Raw genomic sequence first — 22,900 nt, 5'->3', positions numbered from 1 at the left:
AATGGGGAAAATGTTAGCAAACAATAAAGGAGAAAATTACTTCTCTAAGCAAGCAGCACAAACATGCATATTTGAAGAGACTTTATATGAAATTCAGAAAAAAAGAGAGAGCGTTAGATAATTTTTAAAAATTAGAATTGTATTATTTATCTATAATACTCATAGTTCATCATAGTGTACTATAATGTACTGTATTATGAAGTGGTCATTACAACTTTTCTGAACATAAGCTAATAATACACCAACAATAAATAAAAAATTCTCAGACTTAAATTTTAGTAACATTGGAATATTTTTGTTGATTTGGGGATAATTTGATTGACAAAGCATGAATTCATATTTTTGGATAAAATGATGTTATATTGTCCCAGTATTTCTCTGTGTATTTTAATTAATTATTATTATTATTATTATTTATTTATACATACTCCACCCATCTGGCTGTGTTTCCCCAGCCACTCTGGGTGGCCCCCCAATAGAATATTAAAAATGTGATAAAACATCAAACATTAAAAACTTCCCTAAACAGGGCTGTTATCTATAAAGGGTTTGTTTATCAATGCCATATATTTAATATACCAAGAAGTCAAAATATGGCTTTATGATCAATAAGAGCAACATTATGGTGTTCAGAACTAGACTTGCCCCTGAGAATTACATTTATCCAGCAAACTAAAATGATGTGGAAAACTAATTCAGGTCAATCAGACTTCGATATAAAAAGCTGGGAAGTATGGATTTGTTTGCATGGATGCAAATGAGTCATTTACAGGTATGGGCATCTGCCTGGAATTAAAGCTTTTCTTCAGCACGTTTTAATATTTTGCGCAACCAACCATTAGGGACCACTTCTGGCCCAAAATCAAGAACAAAAAACAACAACATCAAGGCTAAAAGAGCTAACTGACCACAAACTGCTTGTTTTGGACAAATTCTCATAGCTGAACTCACAGAACAATACAGATGAGACTGATGGGACTAAAATTCAAATAAACCCTTTGAACTTATTATTCCATCTGTTACAGTCATTGTGCACAGCAGAGAGACAACCTTCTTTTTTATAACCTTATGGTTAACGACGACAATGAATACAAATTAGCAGGCAATCAGTGCAATGAGATTTGAAAGGCCAGCTATCTGAAATTTACCCAGATGTCATGCCCAAATTACTAAGGGTGGAGTGAGGAAAGGGATCAAAGAACTCATCCAAACAGAATCTGCATTTTGCTGTACAAGAATGTTGGGATATGATAGTGATATTGTGTACCTGGCTTGTGTGTACTATTTGCGGCTGAATTTTCCTAATACCTGTCCAACGTGTACATTTTACAATAATAACAGGGGGCAGAAAAGGACAACCTAAATTATATGGGCTCTGGATAAATTTACCTATGGAGATTTTACTTTCTTGGGCTTCATGATTACTGCAGATGGTGACAGCAGTCATGAAATTAAAAGAGGCCTGCTTCTTGGGAGAAAAGCAATGACAAACCTAAATAGCATCTTAAAAAGTAGAGACATCACCTTGCTGACAAAGGTCCGTATAGTTAAAGCTATGGTTTTCCCAGTAGTGATGTATGGAAGTGAGAGCTGGACCATAAAGAAGGCTGATTGCCGAAGAATTGATGCTTTTGAATTATGGCGCTGGAGGAGACTCTTGAGAGTCCCATGGACTGCAGGAAGATCAAACCTCTCCATTCTGAAGGAAATCAGCCCTGAGTGCTCACTGGAAGGACAGATCGTGAAGCTGAGGCTCCAATACTCTGGCCACCTCATGAGAAGAGAAGACTCCCTGGAAAAGACCCTGATGTTGGGAAAGATGGAGGGCACAAGGAGAAGGGGACGACAGAGGACGAGATGGTTGGACAGTGTTCTAGAAGCTACCAGCATGAGTTTGAGCAAACTGCAGGAGGCAGTGGAAGACAGGAGTGCCTGGCGTGCTCTGGTCCATGGGGTCACGAAGAGTCGGACACAACTAAACGACTAAACAACAACAACCAAAGGGTGACACGCTAGAGAAGCATACAATTATGTACATTGTGGAGAAAAGGAACAAGGTTTTTTTCTTTCTCTCATAATACTAGAACCCATCATAACCCAGTGAAGCAGAATGGTGGGAAATCCAGACTAAAGGAAGTACTGCTTCATATATCTAAATTTGTGGAATTTGCTTCCACCAGTTGTCTGGCGGCCATCAACTTAAGCTCTCTTCCGATGTTATATTACTGTATTATATCCACATGCAAAAGGGAAATATGGGGGGCGGGTAAGCAGATTAGCTTCAACTTCCATCACTCTCCCCATCACCATTGGTGGGTACGAGGGATAACTTCTTGAAACAAGTAGCTTCTTATGTACTCATGTAAATACCCATGAGATTTAGAGCCCTGGAAAATCAGGGAGACAACAAAGGAGGGAGGAGGCCTCTTAGTTGAAAACTCACATGGCCAATTATAATGGCTGAAGGGAGCTAAAGTAGCACCCATATATATAAAATGGGGGCATATATTAAATGACTTTTCCTCATCCTTCAGATCAGTCATGTTAATCTGCAGATCACTGATCTTTGTCTGTCATATTTATTTCGTGTATGACCCTTTCCATAATCATTCCACTTGCCATTCACTCAAGTCAAAAGATAAAAAGGAATAATAATAATTGAACATGGGACAAACCTTGTTATGCTGAGCTCATATTTTGCACAATTTGTATACGGTGTCTGTTTGATAATGTGTGGTTTGCTATGCCTAATAAAGGATATTTGATGAATTGAATAATAATAAATGCAGTGCTATTTTTCTAGAAAAAGAGGTGCCAGAACTCACCTCCCTTGTTCTCTTAGAATGGTAATGGTGCCCACCTGAGAGGTGCCATAACTGAATTCCAGCTGGAAAAAGCCCTGATAATATGCAAGGTCCATTTATCCTTTTATCCTCATCAAATTTTATAAAGCGAGGTATTTCATTATTTGGGTTTTTTGAGGGGGGTGATTTGCAGGAGGGACACTTTAAACCTTGTTCCATTATTCCTAAATCTTTGAAACTAACAATATCATGCTTTTTCATAGAAATAATTGGGGAAACCTAAAACATGCCGTTATTGAAGGCAAATTACTTCACAAGTTTAAATGTCATTTTAAATTACACCCAATTAATGTCTAAATTTAGAAAGAGCTTATAAAGCAGTGCTACTTGAAAAAAAATCATGAGAATGCTGAATATACATGGTTTTGTAATTGCACAAAATTAAGTATCGAAATGCAAGGCATTAGGTGAAGTGCTAATTCTATTGCAGGCTTTTCATCTGTGAAGTGGTTTCTGGAATAATTTGAGCAGCCAAATTCTGTCTGTCTTGCTCAGTTGAAGCCTACAGGGCACAGCCGTGCAGTTGAAAACTGGAAACAACAGCCAACAGCAGAGGTCCAACAGAAAGAGCAAGAGGAAAGACAAAAGGACTGTGAAAACTGTTAAACGGCATAGAAATTGAGAGGGGGGGTCAGGGTTGTGCCCACCAGCCTTCACACACTGATCATTTCGTCTACACAAGGGTCTATATATACACACTGCAATGTGCAATGACTCTGAACATGCAAACCATATGCTGCAAAAATGGAGTGAACAGATTGTGCCTTCAACAGCTACATGCATTGTGCAAAAATTACAGTTAATGTGTGGCAGCTTGGGTGGGACCAGCAGGTATAGAATCAGAGTCTGAATGTACCTAAAGGTCACCCACTCCAACTGCCTACCAACGTAGGAAATCCACTACTACAACACCAGTAATGGGGTGACCATTGTCAAAGAGCTCATGCCATCCAGAGGGTCTTAGACTAAATTCTTAGACTAAATCTTTTTCTTTTTTCTGTTCTGTAATTTGAACCATTGATTCAGGTTCTCCCCTTTGGAGCAAAGCAGAAAACAAATTTGCTCCATCATGTATGTGACAGCTCTCCAAATATGTGAAGATGGCATGGTATCACTTCTTAATCATCTCTTCTTCAGGCTAGACACGCCCAAGTCCCTCAACCTTTCTTCATAGAACTTTGATATTCATGCCCTCATAATCTTTGTTTTTCTTCTCCAGATACATACACACACATTTCTAGTTTAATCATCTGCACGGGGCTAAGGTGTCCATCAGATACATGACCTTCAGGCCTAAGGACAACCCACAGGTAGGTAATTTGTTCCAATAATAATCTCTAGAACAAGAGTAGGCTCTAGATAACAAAGCAAGCTCTGAAAACTGCCTCCAGCTTTGTCCTCTTCATGAAGAGTAGACATGCTTTGGCAGAGTTTAGCACTCCTTTCACATTATATATTCTCCTGAGAGCCAGTGTGGTGTAGTGGTTAAGAGCGGTAGACTCGTAATCTGGGGAACCGGGTTCGCGTCTCCGCTCCTCCACATGCAGCTGCTGGGTGACCTTGGGCCAGTCACACTTCTCTGAAGTCTCTCAGCCCCACTCACCTCACAGAGTGTTTGTTGTGGGGGAGGAAGGGAAAGGAGAATGTTAGCCGCTTTGAGACTCCTTAGGGTAGTGATAAAGCGGGATATCAAATCCAAACTCTTCTTCTTCTTCTTCTTCTTCCTGGACCGGTCTTGGGCAAAGAAAAGTAGATTTGGGGCAAGTGGTAATAGGGCTTCCTGGCTGTCTCAGGCTGGTGACTTGTTAGGTCTTCAGCTGCTCAACAGGGGTACCTCCTGCATTTATGAACACAATCTGCTCATTTGCATATAGACCTTCAGGTCCCAATGGGGCCTGGAATCCCAGATATTCCAGCGCCATGTCTGGGTTGCTACTGTGCACCATGGAAATGACTCATCATCTGGCAAGTTGGTGTTTAATTACTGACTTGCCATCTATGCAACATGACTAAAGTTAATAAGGTGAAATGAACAAGGTTATAAAATATAAAGGAGCAATTATTAATTATTATTATTATTATTATTATTATTATTATTATTATTATTATTATTATTATTATTATTCTGCTCTTCAGAAGGTCCCAGGGCAGGGTACAGCAATATAAATTACAGCATTAAAAACAGTTTAGAACAAACTGTGAAATGAGCATTTCTCCCAGACATTTAGAATTGAAAGCTGAATTGCAAGTAGTACTATTTTGATGGCCATGATAAACACAGAAGTACTCCAATATCTCTGGTTTTAAAATCCCATCAAAAAATGTTCTCTGTATTCTTTTGATGATTCTGAGTACAAGAACTTTCAGTTAGTTTGGTTCATTACTTTCCAGCATGCCTCTTCAGTTTCAGAGATACTCTGCTTTTATCTAACCAGAGAGAAATCTGTGATTTTCCAATATTGAGGCTTCAGCTTTCAGGATGTTAATCACAGCTGTCAAATGGAAATAACTATGCAGTTATCAGCTTTTTCTTGTAAATGTCCAGGCTGGGTCTAAAATTTTGCAACAGCACTGCACTAATGGTCTTATAGGACAGGGATATTCAACCTTAGTTATACTCATCCAATGTTATTGCATGCCTGTATCCATAAGAATAATTTCAAAAGCCAAGTCAGTTGACACAGAATGGCATCAAAGCAGAAACAAAAATAGTATTTTATATATATTGTGTGAGAATATATATATTTTATATCTATATTGTGAGAATAGCTTTATTTTCTTTCCAGTGTCTATAAATTTTGCAGTGCTTGCTTAGAGAAAGGGGCAGCAAAAAAAGAATCTGAAAGAAACCTACCTTCGTGAATTTCTCCTTTACACTGTAATAACAGAATTGCCTCAGCCCATGCCACAGGAAGATTTACATACTTCCCAATACCTAATGTGCTAAGACCTGATCGCCTCTGTTTGGAACATAAAAGATAATAAGACAAAACTTGAGATTTAAAAATCCTTTCAAAAGTCAATATACTTAGAATGACGTTTCTACATATTTAAAGAAAGTGTTATTGCTGATGCAAAACACAATAGCTGGAGCTAACAAGGTAGCAATGTTTAATACCTCAGGTTAACACTTAAATAAGAAGATGAATGCTTAGCTCTAATTATACTGTTATTACCACCTGAAGTACCTTGCAACAAAAGCAATTAATTACTAGCTCCGCATCATAGTAATAAATTGAGCCAAGTTGTGAAGGGAACTCTTGTGCTAGCATCTTAGTAGGATGGAATCCAATTAGTCAATCCCAACAAAATGTGTCTCATGTCCTACAGCAGGCTTCCTCAACCTTGGCCATCCAAATGTTTTTGGCCTACAATTCCCATGATCCTTAGCTAGCAGGGCCAGTGGTCAGGAATGATGGGAATTGTAGTCTCAAAACATCTGAAGGGCCGAGGTTGAGGAAGCCTGTTCTACAGGCAACTCTTGCATGACTGCAGTTTGAAAACTAATTTGGTTGGACTCACAGATGCTCTTCTTTGGTCACACGCACAGCATGTCACCAATCAGACAAAGCGTGTTCTCCTTCATGGAGAGCATGTGTTGCGGTGGGGGCCGACAGGACACTCCAAAGTTGTGGGGCGGGCTAAGTGATCATTGGCCACTGTTGTGATTGGGCTTCCCTTGCTGTTGGGAAGATGTTAATGTTGCCATTTGATGACTGCCAGAAATGTTAAAACTCCCTGCACGAGGCGTAGAGCTTCCTCTTTTCGCCCGTGCATCGGATTGCCCATCCCCCCCTCCCTATATTTAGGGTGGTTCGCTTTGACCTTGCTATGCCTGTCATGGGGTCGTCTGCTCTTGGGGCAGGGGCCCGGTAGGAATTTTGTCCATCTGGCTGGTTGGGGCCATTTGGTTTTTGCCTACTGCATAGCAAATCGTCACAACTTGTAAGGTTGCGGTTAGGCATTGGTTTATGGTTTGGTTGGTTGAGGGGCATGGATTGGCTGTGCCTGCCCCTCTAACGCTGCTGCAAGGGATTCCGTTAAAGGAATACAGGGGCTCACTATTGCTTTTGTCCGAACCCTGTCAAGGGGCTAGGGCCACGCAAGAGCCCCTGGTTGCATTTGGGGAAGGCTGAGGGCAGGTTCCCTGCTCCGTCGCTACCCCAAAATGTATTCCCCTTTTCTGACTTTCGCAGGCTTGTGAAATGTCAGTCTGTCCCCCACTGAGGGGCAGATAGTCACAACCAATGCCTAAGCAACCACTCACATTTTTTGTATTTTAATAAAGTGGCCAAAATTATGCCAAAAACCTTAAACAAAAATTCTGTGTGTTGTGTGAGTTATTTGGGGTGGCCTGGGGACATCGACATGCAAAACACTCCTTTTCGGACTCTGTACTATTCATTTGTATTTCTATTTATTTAAACAAATTAGCATATGCCAAATGATCAATGGAAAATTCCCTTGTAAACTTACATCATTTCCGTCAGGTCATTCTGTGTACCCCTCCCCCAATTTACCAGAAGAGGCAGCAAGATTAAAAACAGCAAAGGTTGCATGGGGAAAAAGGATGTTCTTTCCAATCCTAAACTTCTTTTTAGAAAACTGTAAGTACGTAGGTCTGATTCTCCTACCACTGCCACAGAAACTGCCCAGAAATCAAATACTTTAATCATTTTCATTTAATAATTTTTAATGGTTTTATATGTCTTGTACAAACCATTTGATGAATATCAGCCCTAAAGAGATTCTGTTACAAGAATCCTCCGATGAAGTTGTTTGCTTTCATTACGAAGGAACTCTGAGCTTAGGTCCTTTTTTCTCAGTATGAGCAATGGGACATGCTTAATCCATTGGTTGATTTTTGTATTCTAGTATCTGATTTCACCCAGTAGAATCTCTCATCTCCATCCAACTTATCATTGGAACAAAATATTTGGAAAAGATATTTCAGGTAAGTGGAAGTGGGGTTTACAATCAAGCAGTAATGGGAGTTTATTATATAAATGTGAGAAAATCACCGTATATTTCCACATATTTCTCCTCTTCTGATAAATGATGAGAAAGGGCCATTTGTGATTTCTGCATTATGACAACTTTATTTATTGTTTCATTTTCTTACATTTATATTCCACCTTTCATGGAACCCAAGACGTCATCAAGTTACCATTCCAGGTACCAACCAGACCCAGAGCTGCTTAGCTTCACAAGGTATTACCTTCAGATAATACAACGTGGCACAGAAGGGTCATTTCAGTCACATCTCTCACATTATGCAGTTCTGTACCCAAGGGCAGCCTAAATGAGCTTGAGCCAAGCTCCCTCTACAAAATATTGCAAAACCTTCTTCACTCAACCTTTCAGTGAGACTCTGGAATTTTGTTGAAGGCATGTTATGTAAACATAAGCATACATAAACAACTGTATTAAACATAAATATTGCCCTTTGCATTTTTATGTGTTCATTATTGACTTTTTATCAATACAGATATTGGATGTTATCAATAATCTCAACAATCTCTATCCAAAATCTGCCAACCCTCACTAGGAGCCTGTGGTATCAATATAACTGTGCGAAGGTTGAATTTGTTGACTTATATCAGCAAATGTGTTATTTCTGCAAAATGAACAGGGGGAAAAACACTATGAAAATGGTAACTTAAAGGTCACTTTCAAAAAGTAAATAATGAACATTTTGCATCAGAAATATTTAAATTAATTCTTAACTATTAAACACCACTGTAGAAATTTAAGATCAAGAGAGGGCCTTTATAAATGTCTCTTTAGAAATCCAGTAATCCTTACGTATACAGACCTTGCATCTTGCAAGCATTTTTTTAGCCAGCTCTATGAATTTTTCTTTACTTTCTGTTTGTAGTGCGTAATTGAAATCCTCAACGAATTGTTCTGTAAGTTCATATGGGTTTCTGATAAAGAATCCAGTGAAGAATTTCAGTTTAATTGACACATCATCAGTAAATGAAATCAAAATTTTGTGTATGAAAGATAACTATAGACAGCTAATTTAATTTTTAAAGTCCTATTTGACTCAATGTACAGTGTAGATCATTGTTCGGTGTTTCTAATTTACAATACTTTATCTGTTGGATAATGCTATTAAGACTGTTTCAACAGCAGCCAATAGACTATGAATATTACAGAAATATATTGATTATTAAACACTGCACTTACGGTTCATCATTATGCTGTTTCCAAGTTATTGACATTTCTTCATGGAATGCAGTATTTTGTAAGAAACAGCCAATAATCTATGTATAAACCATCATGCTTTACAAAAACACCTGCATGTATTTACTCACTGAATACACAACACATTACAAGACAGTTCCATATAAGAATTTCATCATGATGGAAAGAGTTAACTCTTCACAATATTAGCCCTTTGAATGATTGTTGGTGAAGAAATTAGACCAGGCATACGCAAACTCCAGCCCTCCAGAAGTTTGGGACTACAATTCCCATCATCCCTGACCACTGGTCCTGTTAGCTAGGGATGATGGGAATTGTAGTCCCAAACATCTGGAGGGCCGGAATTTGTCTATGCCTGAATTAGACTAATCAATACATACTAGCAGGTAAACATAAATTCTGAGCTGGAACTGATTACTTAAGTGAAATTACTACCCCTCCCTTAAATAGAAATCTACCTGATATTTCTCTAGATTGGCCTCTTAAACATCTGCTGTCTTAGTTTCTCTAGAACTAAGCTTCATAGGGACGTGGGTGGTGCTGTGGGTTAAACCACAGAGCCTAGGACTTGCCGATCAGAAGGTCGTGGTTCGAATCCCCGCGACGGGGTGAGCTCCCGTTGCTCGGTCCCTGCTCCTGCCAACCTAGCAGTTCAAAAGCACATCAAAGTGCAAGTAGATAAATAGGTACCACTCTGGCGGGAAGGTAAATGGCATTTTCGTGCGCTGATCTGGTTCACCAGAAGCAGCTTAGTCATGCTGGCCACATGACCCGGAAGCTGTACGCCGGCTCCCTTGGCTAATAAAGCGAGATGAGTGCCGCAACCCCAAAGTCGGTCACGACTGGACCTAATGGTCAGGGGTCCCTTTACCTTTAAGCTTCATAGGAAAGAATCCCAATCAGAGCATTAATGCATCTGAAAAACTTAATGTGACATGATGAAAGGAATAATAATATTAATAAGGAAAACAGTAATGATAAAATCTCTTTAAATTAAAATAGGACACTGCTAAAAATGACTTACACTATTTCACATCTTCTATTTTGCATCCAAAAATATGGATTTGAGTTAAAAGAGACTTAATATGGATTGTACTTTTACAATAGTATACCGTTTGAGCAACCAATTGATATCACACTATTCAGCAGCAGGCCTAAGGCAAAGTTGACAGATGCCTTTGATACATCTAATCTCCACTTACTAAGCAAAAAAGGGACGCGGGTGGTGCTGTGGTTTAAACCACTGGGCCTCTTGGGCTTGCTGATTGGAAGGTCAGTGGTTCGAATCCCCGCGACTGGATGAGCTCCCATTGCTCTGTCCCAGCTCCTGCTAACCTAGCAATTCGAAAGCACACCAGTGCAAGTAGATAAATAAGTACTGCTGCAGCGGGAAGGTAAATGGCATTTCCGTGGGCTCTAGTTTCCATCACGGTGCTCCGTTGCGCCAGAAGCGGCTTTGTCATTCTGGCCACAGGAACCGGAAAGCTGTCTGTGGACAAACGCCAGCTCCCTCGGCCTGAAAGCAAGATGAGCGCCGCAACCCCATAATTGCCTTTGACTGGACTTTAACCACCCTGGGGTCCACCTTTATCAACTAAGCAAATAGTTTCCAGTAAGTCACAGAATGGCAGGTAGTAACCTAGCTCATACTATCTTGAGAGAAGTATTGTTTGGTCTGTTGTCCTGTCTAACAATCTTTTAATTTGGAGGGCATCTTTGGCTCCTTGTGTCAAATGGTTATTTTCCTGCTGTCAAACCCAGTCAAATGGTTATTTCCTGCTGTCATTTCCGTTAGAGTTCCCCAGAAACCACTTTTTCCTATCTATATCTTCTCCATGCTCCCGAGTCCCTCATTAACATGCTTGCAGGTTTCACTGGAAACACCGAAAATCTTTGTCCACTTGCCAGTATGCATTATATAATAATACTGTTTTGTGTTTATTTAAACTTACACGTGTTTCTTTTTCTTGGTTGCAGGTAACGTTTCCTTCAGATATTTAGCCAAGAGTCTCTGCTGAAGTTTTTTATGTTCATCATGGCATACAATACCAAATTTGTGGACCACTGGCACCTTTATGATGGGCATGTTGTAAAATCAATCTTTAAAAAAAAAGACAGAATGTTACAGCCATATAGAAACGTAATCCTAAGTCTTTCTTACCTTAGGCAGAAAGCTACCATATACAGTCAAAATGCAAGATGAAGTGTGTTCTGCCATGTTTTTCTCTTCTACCTTCAGGGGAAAAGTAATCTGGAGGCTCTTGGATGGTAAATTCTGTACAACAACCTTGAATATGCAGTCTAAATGGTTCAACTGGGGAAAGTCCATTTCTATTAGATCACAATAATGAATAACAATAATAAGCTATAAATAAAATCAAAATAGAATAATTGAAGTATAATTGCAGTATGGTTAAGCGTATTGATTTACACACCATTCCTCAGCACAGTTAAGTGAAAGCACTTGGATTCAAGCCAATTTATTCCATTGATTTCACTCCCACTACTTCAATGTAACTACTTATTGATCAGGGAATTATGCAGCAGTTCTCCAAACTCACAGCCTGGAGTAGTCAAATCCAAGTTTATCAAATCAAATTGTATTAATTCTTGGAATTGTGTTGACCATATGAAATCAAAAGCATATAGTAACCTTAAAATAGCATTAATAAGATAATGAAACATCAATAAAAACTGAGAAATTATGAACTAAAATTCTAAATATCAGTAAATAGCTGCAGGGATACTGGCCATTGAAAGTTCAGAAGCAAAGATGAAAATGTGGCTTACACTCTTCCTCAATAGCTTTCTTTAAAGGGAATACTGTAGGCATAATATGCATGAAAGAACATAACTGCCCTGGTTGCAGGGATATATTGAAATTAGTCAATTTTCATTAGCACAGGTGCTTTCAATATTGCTCTCTTTTCCATGTAGTAGGATCCTAAGATGGTTTACATAGAAGTTGTCCCACTGTGGAAGATTTACTTCCTAGTCATGCAACCTTAGCAAATCAATGTAGTGTTCATGCTTCATTTCATAAGGCTTCTCAATGAATACTGTAATAATACACGAAATTACAAACATTCCTATAAGAGTGGATCGTGTGAAAAGGGAAAAATCACTATAAAGCAAAAACTGCAGGTTCTTGTTAAGTTGAGTTGTTATAGAAACTCACTGCATGACAGATGTTCCATTATCTGTTAATAGGCTGTTATTATCTAAGGGTGTACAAAGTGATCTGAAGTATACTTACCGTATTTTTTGCTCTATAAGACTCACTTTTTCCCTCCCAAAAAGTAAGGGGAAATGTTTGTGCGTCTTAGGGAGTGAATACAGGTTGCACAGCTATCCCAGAAGCCAGAACATCAAGAGGGATTGCTGCTTTCACTGCGCAGCGATACCTCTTGCTGTTCTGGCTTCTGAGATTCAGCATATTATTTTTTCTTGTTTTCCTCCTCCAAAAACTGGGTGCGTCTTATGGTCTGGTGCGTCTTATAGAGCGAAAAATACAGTATTAACCCTCACTGAGTTCAACAGGACTAGTAAATGTGTTTTGGATAGCACCTTTACAGTAGTAGCTTGTGGCCACTATTAGAAGATGGCCACCAACTTGGATAGCTTTAAAGGGGGATTAGTCCATAGCTGTCAACTTACAGATTTGAAAATAAGGGATCAGCAGCCTCGAAAATAAGGGATCAGCAGCCAAAATAAGGGATCGCCTTTCCTTTTCCCTCACCATGTGCCCCCGCTCCAGACAGACCTTCTCCCCGGCAAGGGTGAGTGGGCCGTCGATGACGTATCCATCCGATTCTGATCCAAGCACAGGTATGCTCAACTTCTGAGCCCCTCTGAGCCAAAGGCAGAAAGCCCAGCCAGCAGCCTCAAGGAAAACCACCGTCACCTCTCCGCTGGGAAGCGCTGAGCAAAGGTGAGTCCCCAGGCAACGCAGCCGATTTGATCGGCACAAGGCATGCAAGCTCCACCCTCCCAGTCATTCTTAGACTCCTTATTGGGTAAGCAATGCAGCCAAGCAACACAGTTGGAGCCTCCCTCCTCCCTGGCCGGCAGGGAGGAAGGGAGAGGAGCTGCTTCCTTTGAAACCCGGGACATCATCAATAAGGGACAGCAGCAGGACACGGCGCTGGGATAAGGGAGTTTCCCGCCAAATAAGGGACAGTTGACAGCTATAGGTTAGCCAAATGTGTGGATGATAAAATTATCTATTGTTAGTAGTCATGAAGACTATATTTTACCCTCAGTATCAGAGGCAGTATGAATCGCAGTTGCTGGTGGTCATGAGTGGGACAGTGCTACTGCATTCACATCATGGACTGCCCCTGGGCATCTGTTTGCCACTGTGAGAACAGAATGCATATTTACTCATAAGCAAGCATCATTCATTGTTGCTTAGTGACAGTGGGGCAGGTACCATCCAGTGGGGCTTACTCCCTTGGTAGTGTGTTTAGGATTGCAAACTAGAGAAACACCTAGGAACAGGCAAGGGAAGAAGCATGGATCCTAGCACTTGCCTCCCATTTCTATAATGGGTCAGTTACTATAATTGCCACTGTTCACACTACTGGTAGGACATCCAGCAAGAAATATCAGCCCTGGACAGCAGGGCAAAAAGCAAAACTTCTGAGCTGCAAAAATAAATGCAGGTATTGATGTGCAGTAATTAATAACAATAATAATAATAAATTACTTATACCCCGCCCATCTGGGCCTCCCCAGCCACTCTGGGCGGCTCCCAACAGAATATTAATTTTTAAAAAGTGACAACATCAAACATTTAAAATTTCCCCAAAGAGGGCTGCCTTCAGATGTCTTCTAAAAGTCAGATAGTTGTGTATTTCCTCGACATCTGGTAGGAGGGCATTCCACAGGGCGGGTGCCACTGCTGAGAAGGCCCTCTGCCTGGTTCCCTGTAAGCTTACTTCTCACAGTGAGGGAACCGCCAAAACGCCCTCGGCACTGGACCTTTGAAGGAAACTATCCCAAGTGAATATGCATGCAGAGTAAGAAAGGTCTAAGGCTTGGTCCAACTGTGAATTTGGGAAAATAATATCTATTTAAAGAGACAATTAGAATGCAATCCTAACCCCGCTAGGGCAGCAGAGGAGCTTCCTTCATTCCACTGCTTGTTCTGGACAGGGAGGAAGGAGGACAGAAGGAAAAACTTATATTTTTTACAGTTTAGGCAGGCGCATTAAGGACTTCTGCAGTATAGGAGCTCCCCACCAGTGGAGAGCAGCCAAGCCAGGCAGAGCTGGACAGCACCTCATCCAAACCGACCTCCATGAGATCAGGAGTTTGGATTGCTCTGCCCATCAGAGAACCAGAAGGAGAAACTAGAGAAGATGTCAAGGAAGCCTGAAGGGGAGAGAACAATTCTGAATGCCAGTGACGGGAAGAATGAAGTTGAAGACATGTAAGCTGCAGTGACAACTGATAAAGCTGGTGAATAATGAGTACCTTGTTGTGATGAGATAGAGCCATATGTTTTAACAGCTGATTTATACCTGTTCTTTTTTTATTACTCTTGGCATTCTGTCTCTGGTTTATAAATTGCCTCGGAACGAAATAAATAAAAAGGATTTGAGAATAAATGTGATGTATGAAACCATTACCATAATACATCAAACAAAAGGCTATTAGAAGACTGTGTTAATGTCTGCCAATAAGCAGTCTTGCATGAATTTTTTAAGAACACATTTAAATCATAATTAGCTCAGCTGATATGTAGATAGATATAGGTATAGATAATTTCACAAATTTTAGTTTGTTACAGAAACAGCCAATTTGAGAAAATGAAACTTATAATTACATAAAGCTCTATAATCTGATCAAATTCAGCCTTATCAAGGTAATAGTATATTTTTTCTAAACAGCTTCCCACCACATTTTTTATCTTAGGTAAGTGAATTCCTACTGATATTAGCTAAAATAATAGTATTTCCAACTTAATGCTTTGGTTAAAGTGTTCCTTCAGCCTATAACAGCTACTGGATATGTCCAAAGAAAAGTCATTCTCAGGTTGTTTTTCCTGGGGCCCACTTCTGTGAGACTTTTTATTCCAAGGCAGGGTACTGCAGGGCACATCAGCTGACGACACAAGCAGCCCGAGCATAAGTCTTGTGGTGCTGTTAGGACCCTTCAAGGGTGTGAAGAATCTTCAGAAATGGGGAAGGGATAATAAACTCATTTTCCCCCTACACTAGGCACATCCAACTCCCAAGAGACTGCGATCTACTCCCAGTATAACAAAAAAAACTGGTCATGATCTACCCATTGTCATTGGAGGGAGGATGACTTGGATGGGTGGAAGGGGAAGACTGACCAGAGTTGTTGAGTTTTTTGGGGGGGAGGATTGCAGAACAACCCACAGCTTACAAATGCAAAACCAATCATTGTATCCCCTATTGACATCAACAAATGCCCCCAAAACCCCCACGCCCACTAGACGCAACAGAGAAACAAATAGAGAGGGGAGGGGGCGGAGATATTCATTCTGCTACTTTTTTTAATCCTGTGATCAAGAAGGATCCCGCAACCAACCAAAATCAACCGGGGATCTACCTGTCGATCGCGGTCGACCCGTTGAACATGTCTGCCCTAAACAAATACCCCAGCCCATGGCCCTTCCTTGCTGTACAATAAAGTACTGGAGGGCTCCCGATCACAAAACCCATTTTTATAGACCACATCCATCAACATTATATACTGCACAGGCCACTACTGCAAAAGAAAGTTCCAGAGGGATGGTGCTGCAAAGCTAATGGCCCTGTTCCAGGTAACCATGGAGCAGACCTCAGGAGCATGTGGTACTTAGTAGAAGGGCATCCCTAGTCATTGTATAGACAAGGCAGCTACACCAGGGGTAATCTAGCAGTCCTTCAGGTAATTTGGTTCCAAGTTGTTTAGGAGTTTATATACTAACAGTAAAGCCACAAACCTGGTTCAATACAGCAGCATAAAGCTAGTTACTAAGAACAAGGCAGGATCAAACTGTGGTTTCTAATAAGGTTCAAGCAGACCAATTCACAACACAGGAAACCATGGTTTTCTGTTATGTCTGAACTGGGCCAATTTGTGTTCTCCATCAATATATCTTATCTCTGGTGTGTCTTTTTATAGTAAGATAGTTGAAACATCCCACAAATAGTAAATAGATGAAATTGCAGAATGGTATTGTTTCTCATATTCTTCAATTTCTTATGCAGATTATAGCTCTCACACAACTCTTGAACTACTTGAACTATCATGTTTTCACAGTTAAGGGCACAACAACAACAACAAAGCTTGTTTCACCACTTTATTCTGCAGCATGTTCAAATGCAGTTCAAAAACAGAATAGTGCTCTGAGCTCTGGCGGTTATGACGTTGTGTTAAGACAGAGCTGCTCCAACAAGTCTGGTGAATAATCTAGGTGTTAAGATATTCAAGGACTAAATTTTTACCAAATCTAATCTACCATCCATCTTTGCCCATTGCAAGCATAAGCAAATGGGAATGAAAAGCTCTACATAATGAAAGAGCAGATTACTTTGAGTTTCTGAAAATATCAGTCTGATTTCTTTGCAATGTGAGGATGATGAATCACCATTCTGCCTATGTTAATTCCAAATACATCTAAATTTTTATTCCTTATAAAATGCTTCAGTAGAGTGGCAATTTACAATTTTTAATCAGGTCTGAGGTTCCCATCAGCTAAATCTTTGCACTTCTGACAAAAGCATAATGAATGAACAATTGTAGCATTGTTTCACATGCAAACCTCATTCAGTTCTGTCTTCTTGCCCCTGCCAAAATCTTGTGTATTTCTCCTTGATTATAAGAACTTCAATGGAATCTGAATAACATAAATGTATATTTTATTCATGCAGGCATGCTGTTTCTGATTATCATCCTAATTCAGAAAATCATTAATAATTTCAATACCACTCTCAGGAATAGAGCACTGTCTTTCTTTTCTGGCTGTTTTCCCACTAAAAATCATCCCCCAATTTTATTCCCCCATATTGAGAGGGACCCATATCTTATTCCCTCCAGGAGAAAATGCATATGGGGGGGAAGAGAGAATTTTAAGTGAAAAATAGTGAAGAGCTGTTTTTGTATTCCTATAGTTACACAGTTCTCATATTCTTGTAGTTGTAGTCCTTTACCATATTATTCTTCCTCCCTACAAGTTTGTCCACAGAGCACCCTGGGGGAAAGAGATAAGAGGAAGAGGAAGGAATGGCAAGAGGGAAACAGGGAGAAGACCAAAAAGAGACAACAACTGTATGAAGGATTGTATCAATAAAGAGAGTTGTTTGTGTCCAAGCCATCCCAACATCTAATGGTGCAGGTCGGGGGCCCTGCAGCCATTGGGGTTGGGTATCAATGGTGCCACAACCACTGTCCTGAAATTTGTACATTTTACAGAGGGCACAGTTACAGTGGTACCTCAGGTTAAGTACTTAATTCATTCCGGAGGTCCATACTTAACTAAGGTCCATACTTAACTACTGTGGGAAATACAAAACACTGGCTCACAGGTCCAGGTGAGATATGAGAATGTGTGAGCTTTGCCAAGGTACCGGGAACACTAGCAACTAGGAAAGCAATGATCAGTTAGTTTTGGTTCTCTAAGTTTTTTCAGTTCACCTATGGTGTTCGAAAAGTAACTATACACCTAATATAGGTATTGTCCATAGGTGTACAGTCGTACCTTGGAAGTCGAACGGAATCCATTCTGGAAGTCCATTCAACTTCCAAAATGTTCGAAAACCAATGTTCGAAAATGTTCTAAAGCTCCTGCAGCCAATCGGAAGTCGTGGAAGCCCTGTTGGACGTTCGGCTTCCAAAAGAACGTTCAAAAACTGGAAAACTGGAATACTCACTTCCAGGTTTTGTTCGTTCGAGAGCCAATTTGTTCGGGAGCCAAGGTGTTCAAGATCCAAGGTACGACTGTATAATTACTTTTTGAAAACACTGTATAAACTTCATGAACTTTTTTAGCTTTTCTAATTTCTAATAAACACATTTTTGCCAGCAATTTCTCTCAACAGAATGCATTTCTGTATGTTATTTTCAGTAATTCATGCAGTTTTAATTCATGCACAATCTTCTCTAACCCTGGTCAGAGAGCTGCATTGCAAACATGGGACAGGTGCAAATTTAGAAGGTTTCAAAATGAGCAAATCAGGTGGGCTCACCCCTTAAATGTGAACTGAACTGGATCTCTCCCCTCCCCACAATTCCTACCAGCAGCTCTCTGAGAATGCCGGGCATGAGCCCATGGTAGCTAACTTGGCTGGGTCACAAGGTCCTTAATCAAAATGTTTGCTATGCAAAGTTCTTTGCAATGTTAGATGTCTTTCCAGTTGATAAGAGTCTGGATTTCTCGCACAAACACATACGAGCCCCAACTTGATACCTAGAGTGTGATTTCTACCACATTGCCTGCTGCAACAGCAAGCGTAACAGTAAAGATAACTGCAGGGGGAACAGTACCCAGTGATCTGAGCACTGGAAATTATAGTATCTGCAATAAGACTGTCCTGCAGAGAAGCATCTGGAGTGACAAAATTATGAATAAGAACCATGTATTTATTTATACATAAAACCATTTCGCAAGTCTTTCATCTAAACTCCCATGAGGAGGCAACTATTATTTCAATTTTATATATGCATAACTGAGCCTGAGAAATAATATTACATATGCACATAAGCAAATGCTGGCATGGATCAGTGCTCAAAGTGGGAGAAAAAAGGAAACAGAGTGGTTTTGCTTCATATTCAAGGAGAGTCAGGGCCAAGCTGCATGTGGTTTACCTTCAAATGCAGGATTTTTCGTACACCAATAGCCACCAATACTTGCCACCAGGTCTGGTGTGGGTGGACTTTGGTTTTGGAAATAGGAGTCTGTCACCCCCTCCCCCCTCCCTGTGATCCCAATCCAGAATGCCCCCCAAATGCAAATAGCAGACACTAGAGATGGGGGGCAATCAAGACTGGGACTGCAGCAGAGACAAAAGGTTAGAGTCACCTATCCCCCTGCCAAACTAGAGTCCTGATCTGGACTGGGGTCCTGCTCTGGCTATGCGTGAAAGAAAAATCCTGCACTCAAGGGCAAATCACATGATTAATGTCACAAATAAATTGGCTTGCAATTACATCCACTGAAAAATAGTGAAATGTTTTAAAGTTTGTCTCAATAGAAAGGAGCTGGTATCTCATCCTTCTAGATCTGGATAGGTAACATTGTATCTGTATCTATATGCATATATATATATATATATATATATATATGCGCGCGCACACAGATATATAGATACACACACACACACACACAGCGCGATGGGGACAAAGTCTGAATCCCAAAATTCCTCCTAAGAGAATCTCCCATGTTCTGCATAGCCACTCCTTCTGTTGCTCTCACCCCTAGCACAAGCCCTTTCTTATCTCCTCTCACCTGGATTTAACACCCTGTTGAAATATAAAGCCGTACATAATGGTCAAGTCTATAAATGTACAGCGGTACCTCGGGTTAAGTACTTAATTCGTTCCAGAGCTCCGTTCTTAACCTGAAACTGTTCTTTGTTGTTAGCCGCCCTGAGCCTGGCTTTGGCTTGGGAGGGAGGGATATAAATAAATTTATTATTATTATTATTATTATTATTATTATTATTATTATTATTATTATTATTATTAACCTGAAGCACCACTTTAGCTAATGGAGCCTCCTGCTGCTGCCGCGCCGCCGGAGCACGATTTCTGTTCTCATCCTGAAGCAAAGTTCTTAACCTGAAGCACTATTTCTGGGTTAGCGGAGTCTGTAACCTGAAGCGTATGTAACCTGAAGCGTATATAACCTGAGGTACCACTGTATATAAGAAAGTTGCTCCTAGAACTAAAATAACAACCACGTACGTAGCTCGAAATACCAAAATTAATAGCTCTCTGCTCCAGGAACCATGCAGAGAACAAGGTTTTCTAACAAATTAAAACATAATCATGACATTTTCACTTCTTGATTAAGGGGTAAGAGTAGATGGAAGCATATGCAGCATACGTACAGATATCACAATACGTATCTGTAGTAGCCCAATGAAAGACTCAATATGCTTGGCAGAGTGCTCCATCTACTGTCCATTTATAGTTAAGTCTTTGCCATATTGCAATTTTTTGTGCAACTATAAGGAGTGGCTGGCCCCTCTCGAAATTATATATGGACAATGTCACTGGAAGGCATGCTAGGAAAGATGTCAACTCATGACCCCCAAGAAATGCAACAGTGGCTCTCATAACTTTTATAATAGGGGTGAGCTCAACAGATGCTACTTCTACTGTCCTGCAGTAATGAGAAAAGCTGTGCATCAGCTCCTAGTATAGGCGGAAGAAAACAGATTGCTTGTGTTATAACTTGTTGTCTTAAAAATAGTAACAATTGTATCAGCCTTGTAATAAGCACGGTCAGTTTTATTTTCCCATATATTGCAGGCCACCTAATGAGTTCACCTTGTAAGGGCACCTCAATCAGTTCATGGTAGAGATTAGATTTGAACCAGGAAATCCCTGATTTGTTGCTCAGTCTCTTAAGCCACTGTGCTACACCAGCTTCCAAAAAACTTTTTATGCTTAACTTTTTATAGTACAGAAACCATGACACAATAAGGCAGAAACAGTCCCTCTGTCCACTAATTTATAATTGAAGTGGGGGGTTTCAAATGACACAATTTTATCAGATAATGAAGCGAACTTGACACATTAGTGTTTTCAGATTCATGTTTCACAAACACAACCTCACATAACTGATCATAGGCTGCCCACCCTAATGACAGTATTTGTATGCATCAATCCAGTGGCTCTGGTAAGACAAGGTGCAAAAAAAGACAGAAGTGGAGAATTGTTTTATGACCAAGCCATTATACTGCAAAACAATTGTTTAAAAAAAGTTTGCATTTTTGTTTTAGTCCAACAGACTCGGACTAGCTCCATTTAAACAACTTTACCCCCCCCAAAAAAAAAAAATGGAAAAAAATAAATTTAAAATGCCAGAAATACATTTTCAGTAGAAATGAAGATGGAGAAAAGAGCAAAGTATCTTCGCTTGAAAGCTGTGTTAGATTTGATTAGCTGGATGAATCAATTTTACTGAAAGCACCTATTTGACTCTGGGAACTATCCACCAAAAAGTCCACAAGTTACACTAAAACTAATGAGAGTTGCTTGGATAATAGGGCTTGTTCTTTTTCTTTTTTTGCAGGGGAACAAGATTCAATGGGTCATTTGATATAAGAATCTTTTAAATCCATGCAAAATTGTAAACAACCAACAAACCAAAGGCGTAACTAGGGAGTTGGGGGTGGGACACATTGGGTACCACATTGCAGGAGTAGCGCTTACCATGGGGCCTGGTAACTGGGAGTGATGTGGTGGCTCAGGCCCCCGCAGGCTCCCCACTGCCCAAAGTGGCAGTGTGGGGCTTGTATCTGCCCACCACCTCCCTCTCAGCCGCCCTACACCTCGGGCACCCGAGCAGCTAGCTACGCCGCTGCAAGAAACATTTCCAAGTTGATTACATTGCACAGTTCAAACCCATCAGGGAGAAAAGGAAAAAAACTTTAAAGCTCCCATAATATTAATAATAATAATAATAATTTTTATTTATACCCTGCCCTCCCCAGCCAAGGCCGGGCTCAGGGCGGCTACCAAGCAATAATAAAAACAAGCTGAATCAATACAACTTAAAAACAAGATTAAAATACAACATTAAAATATTGAAACATTAAAATATTAGCCCAAATGCATAGGGGAGGGCAGCAAATAGTCTAGACTAGACTCCCCCAAATATACGGGAAGGGAAAGGGGGGCAAAGCTAGATGCCCACAAATGTTTGTCTGTGGGAGATGGGGTCAAGTTAGATCCCCCCAGATGCCTATGTGGGGAGAGGTCAATGCATTACATACCTTTTGTCAGTTTTCTATAAACTGCTCAGAGGTTTTCTTAGAATAGCAACATATAAATCTCATTGAATAAAATAAAAACTAAATCTTGAAGTGCCCTACAGGATAAGTAATATTGGTCCCGAGGACTCAGAAATGAAGATTTGAGCCTCTGTCTTTCTTGGATGTTACAAACACAAAACCACATTCACATCCTAAAATTATTAATTCGGGAATAATTGGCTACCTCTGCTTAATGCTTGAAAGGAAATGCGAGGAAAGGTATATACAGTCACACACATAGTCAACAAATGGAAATGGGGGGGGGGTTGCCTGTATATACCCTAGCCAATCCATCTATTGGAGTAGGACCAGCTCCATGATAGGGTTACAGCCTGATGTGGGTGGGTCACTCACAACAGCAGCAATAATCCATATACATTTTTAAAAAATAAAAATAAAAAGGATTGGGTTCCCAAACAGTTTTTTGGGCTGAAAGCAGGCCCCAGGTTAACATTACTCCCTAACCACACTCGCTTTTGCACTCAGGTCTTCCTTGTGGGTGTTTCATAGACATCTGGTTAGCCACTGTGGAAACATGATGCTGAACTATATTATTATTATTATTATCATCATCATCATCATCCCACAGTTTCCAGCACCCAGGATTCATGGTGGCCTACTGGTGAAAACTTACTGGGAAATGATATAGAATGAATTGGAAAAGATGTTTAAAATACCGTAACGCTTATAAGAAAAACCCAGAAGCTTCCTTTTGGGGAATTATAGGGACAGAACTACCCAAACTGTATGTACTACAGCGGCAAGAATACTGTTACTTGCCCAAAAATGGAAAGTAGTCCCAGCAAAAGAAGAATGGATACAAAAACT

The 22,900-nt window shown here is 40.2% G+C and overlaps 1 protein-coding gene and 1 long non-coding RNA gene across 5 annotated transcripts in view; one reads left to right on the top strand and one right to left on the bottom strand.

Moving 5' to 3' along the window:
* The window catches only part of TMEM232 (transmembrane protein 232), a 160,222-nt gene that overhangs the window by 136,128 nt on the left and 1,194 nt on the right, over window positions 1-22,900 (bottom strand). For 2 of the 4 annotated variants that reach the window (XM_081213688.1, XM_081213691.1), the window contains exons 2-4: window positions 11,027-11,174; window positions 8,680-8,791; window positions 5,719-5,824 (exon numbers count right to left, since the gene is read on the bottom strand). In XM_081213688.1, coding sequence (XP_081069814.1) covers window positions 5,719-5,824; window positions 8,680-8,791; window positions 11,027-11,160 — 352 coding nt within the window. In that variant the 5' untranslated portion in view covers window positions 11,161-11,174. Of the gene's footprint in view, window positions 1-5,718; window positions 5,825-8,679; window positions 8,792-11,026; window positions 11,175-13,330; window positions 13,431-16,854; window positions 16,930-22,900 lie in introns of those variants that run through there. The other 2 variants (XM_081213690.1, XM_081213689.1) reach the window with 2 other exon arrangements.
* Window positions 13,536-14,587, top strand: LOC308597828. The gene is made up of 2 exons (XR_014013162.1): window positions 13,536-13,738; window positions 14,273-14,587. It is a non-coding gene; the product is annotated as an uncharacterized lncRNA (long non-coding RNA).

This window comes from Podarcis bocagei (genome assembly GCF_964188305.1).
Source record: "Podarcis bocagei genome assembly, chromosome: 11".
Taxonomy (NCBI): Eukaryota; Metazoa; Chordata; class Lepidosauria; order Squamata; family Lacertidae; genus Podarcis; species Podarcis bocagei.
The sequence above is the reverse complement of the archived record's forward strand: the minus strand, read 5'-3'. Positions and strand labels throughout refer to the sequence as shown.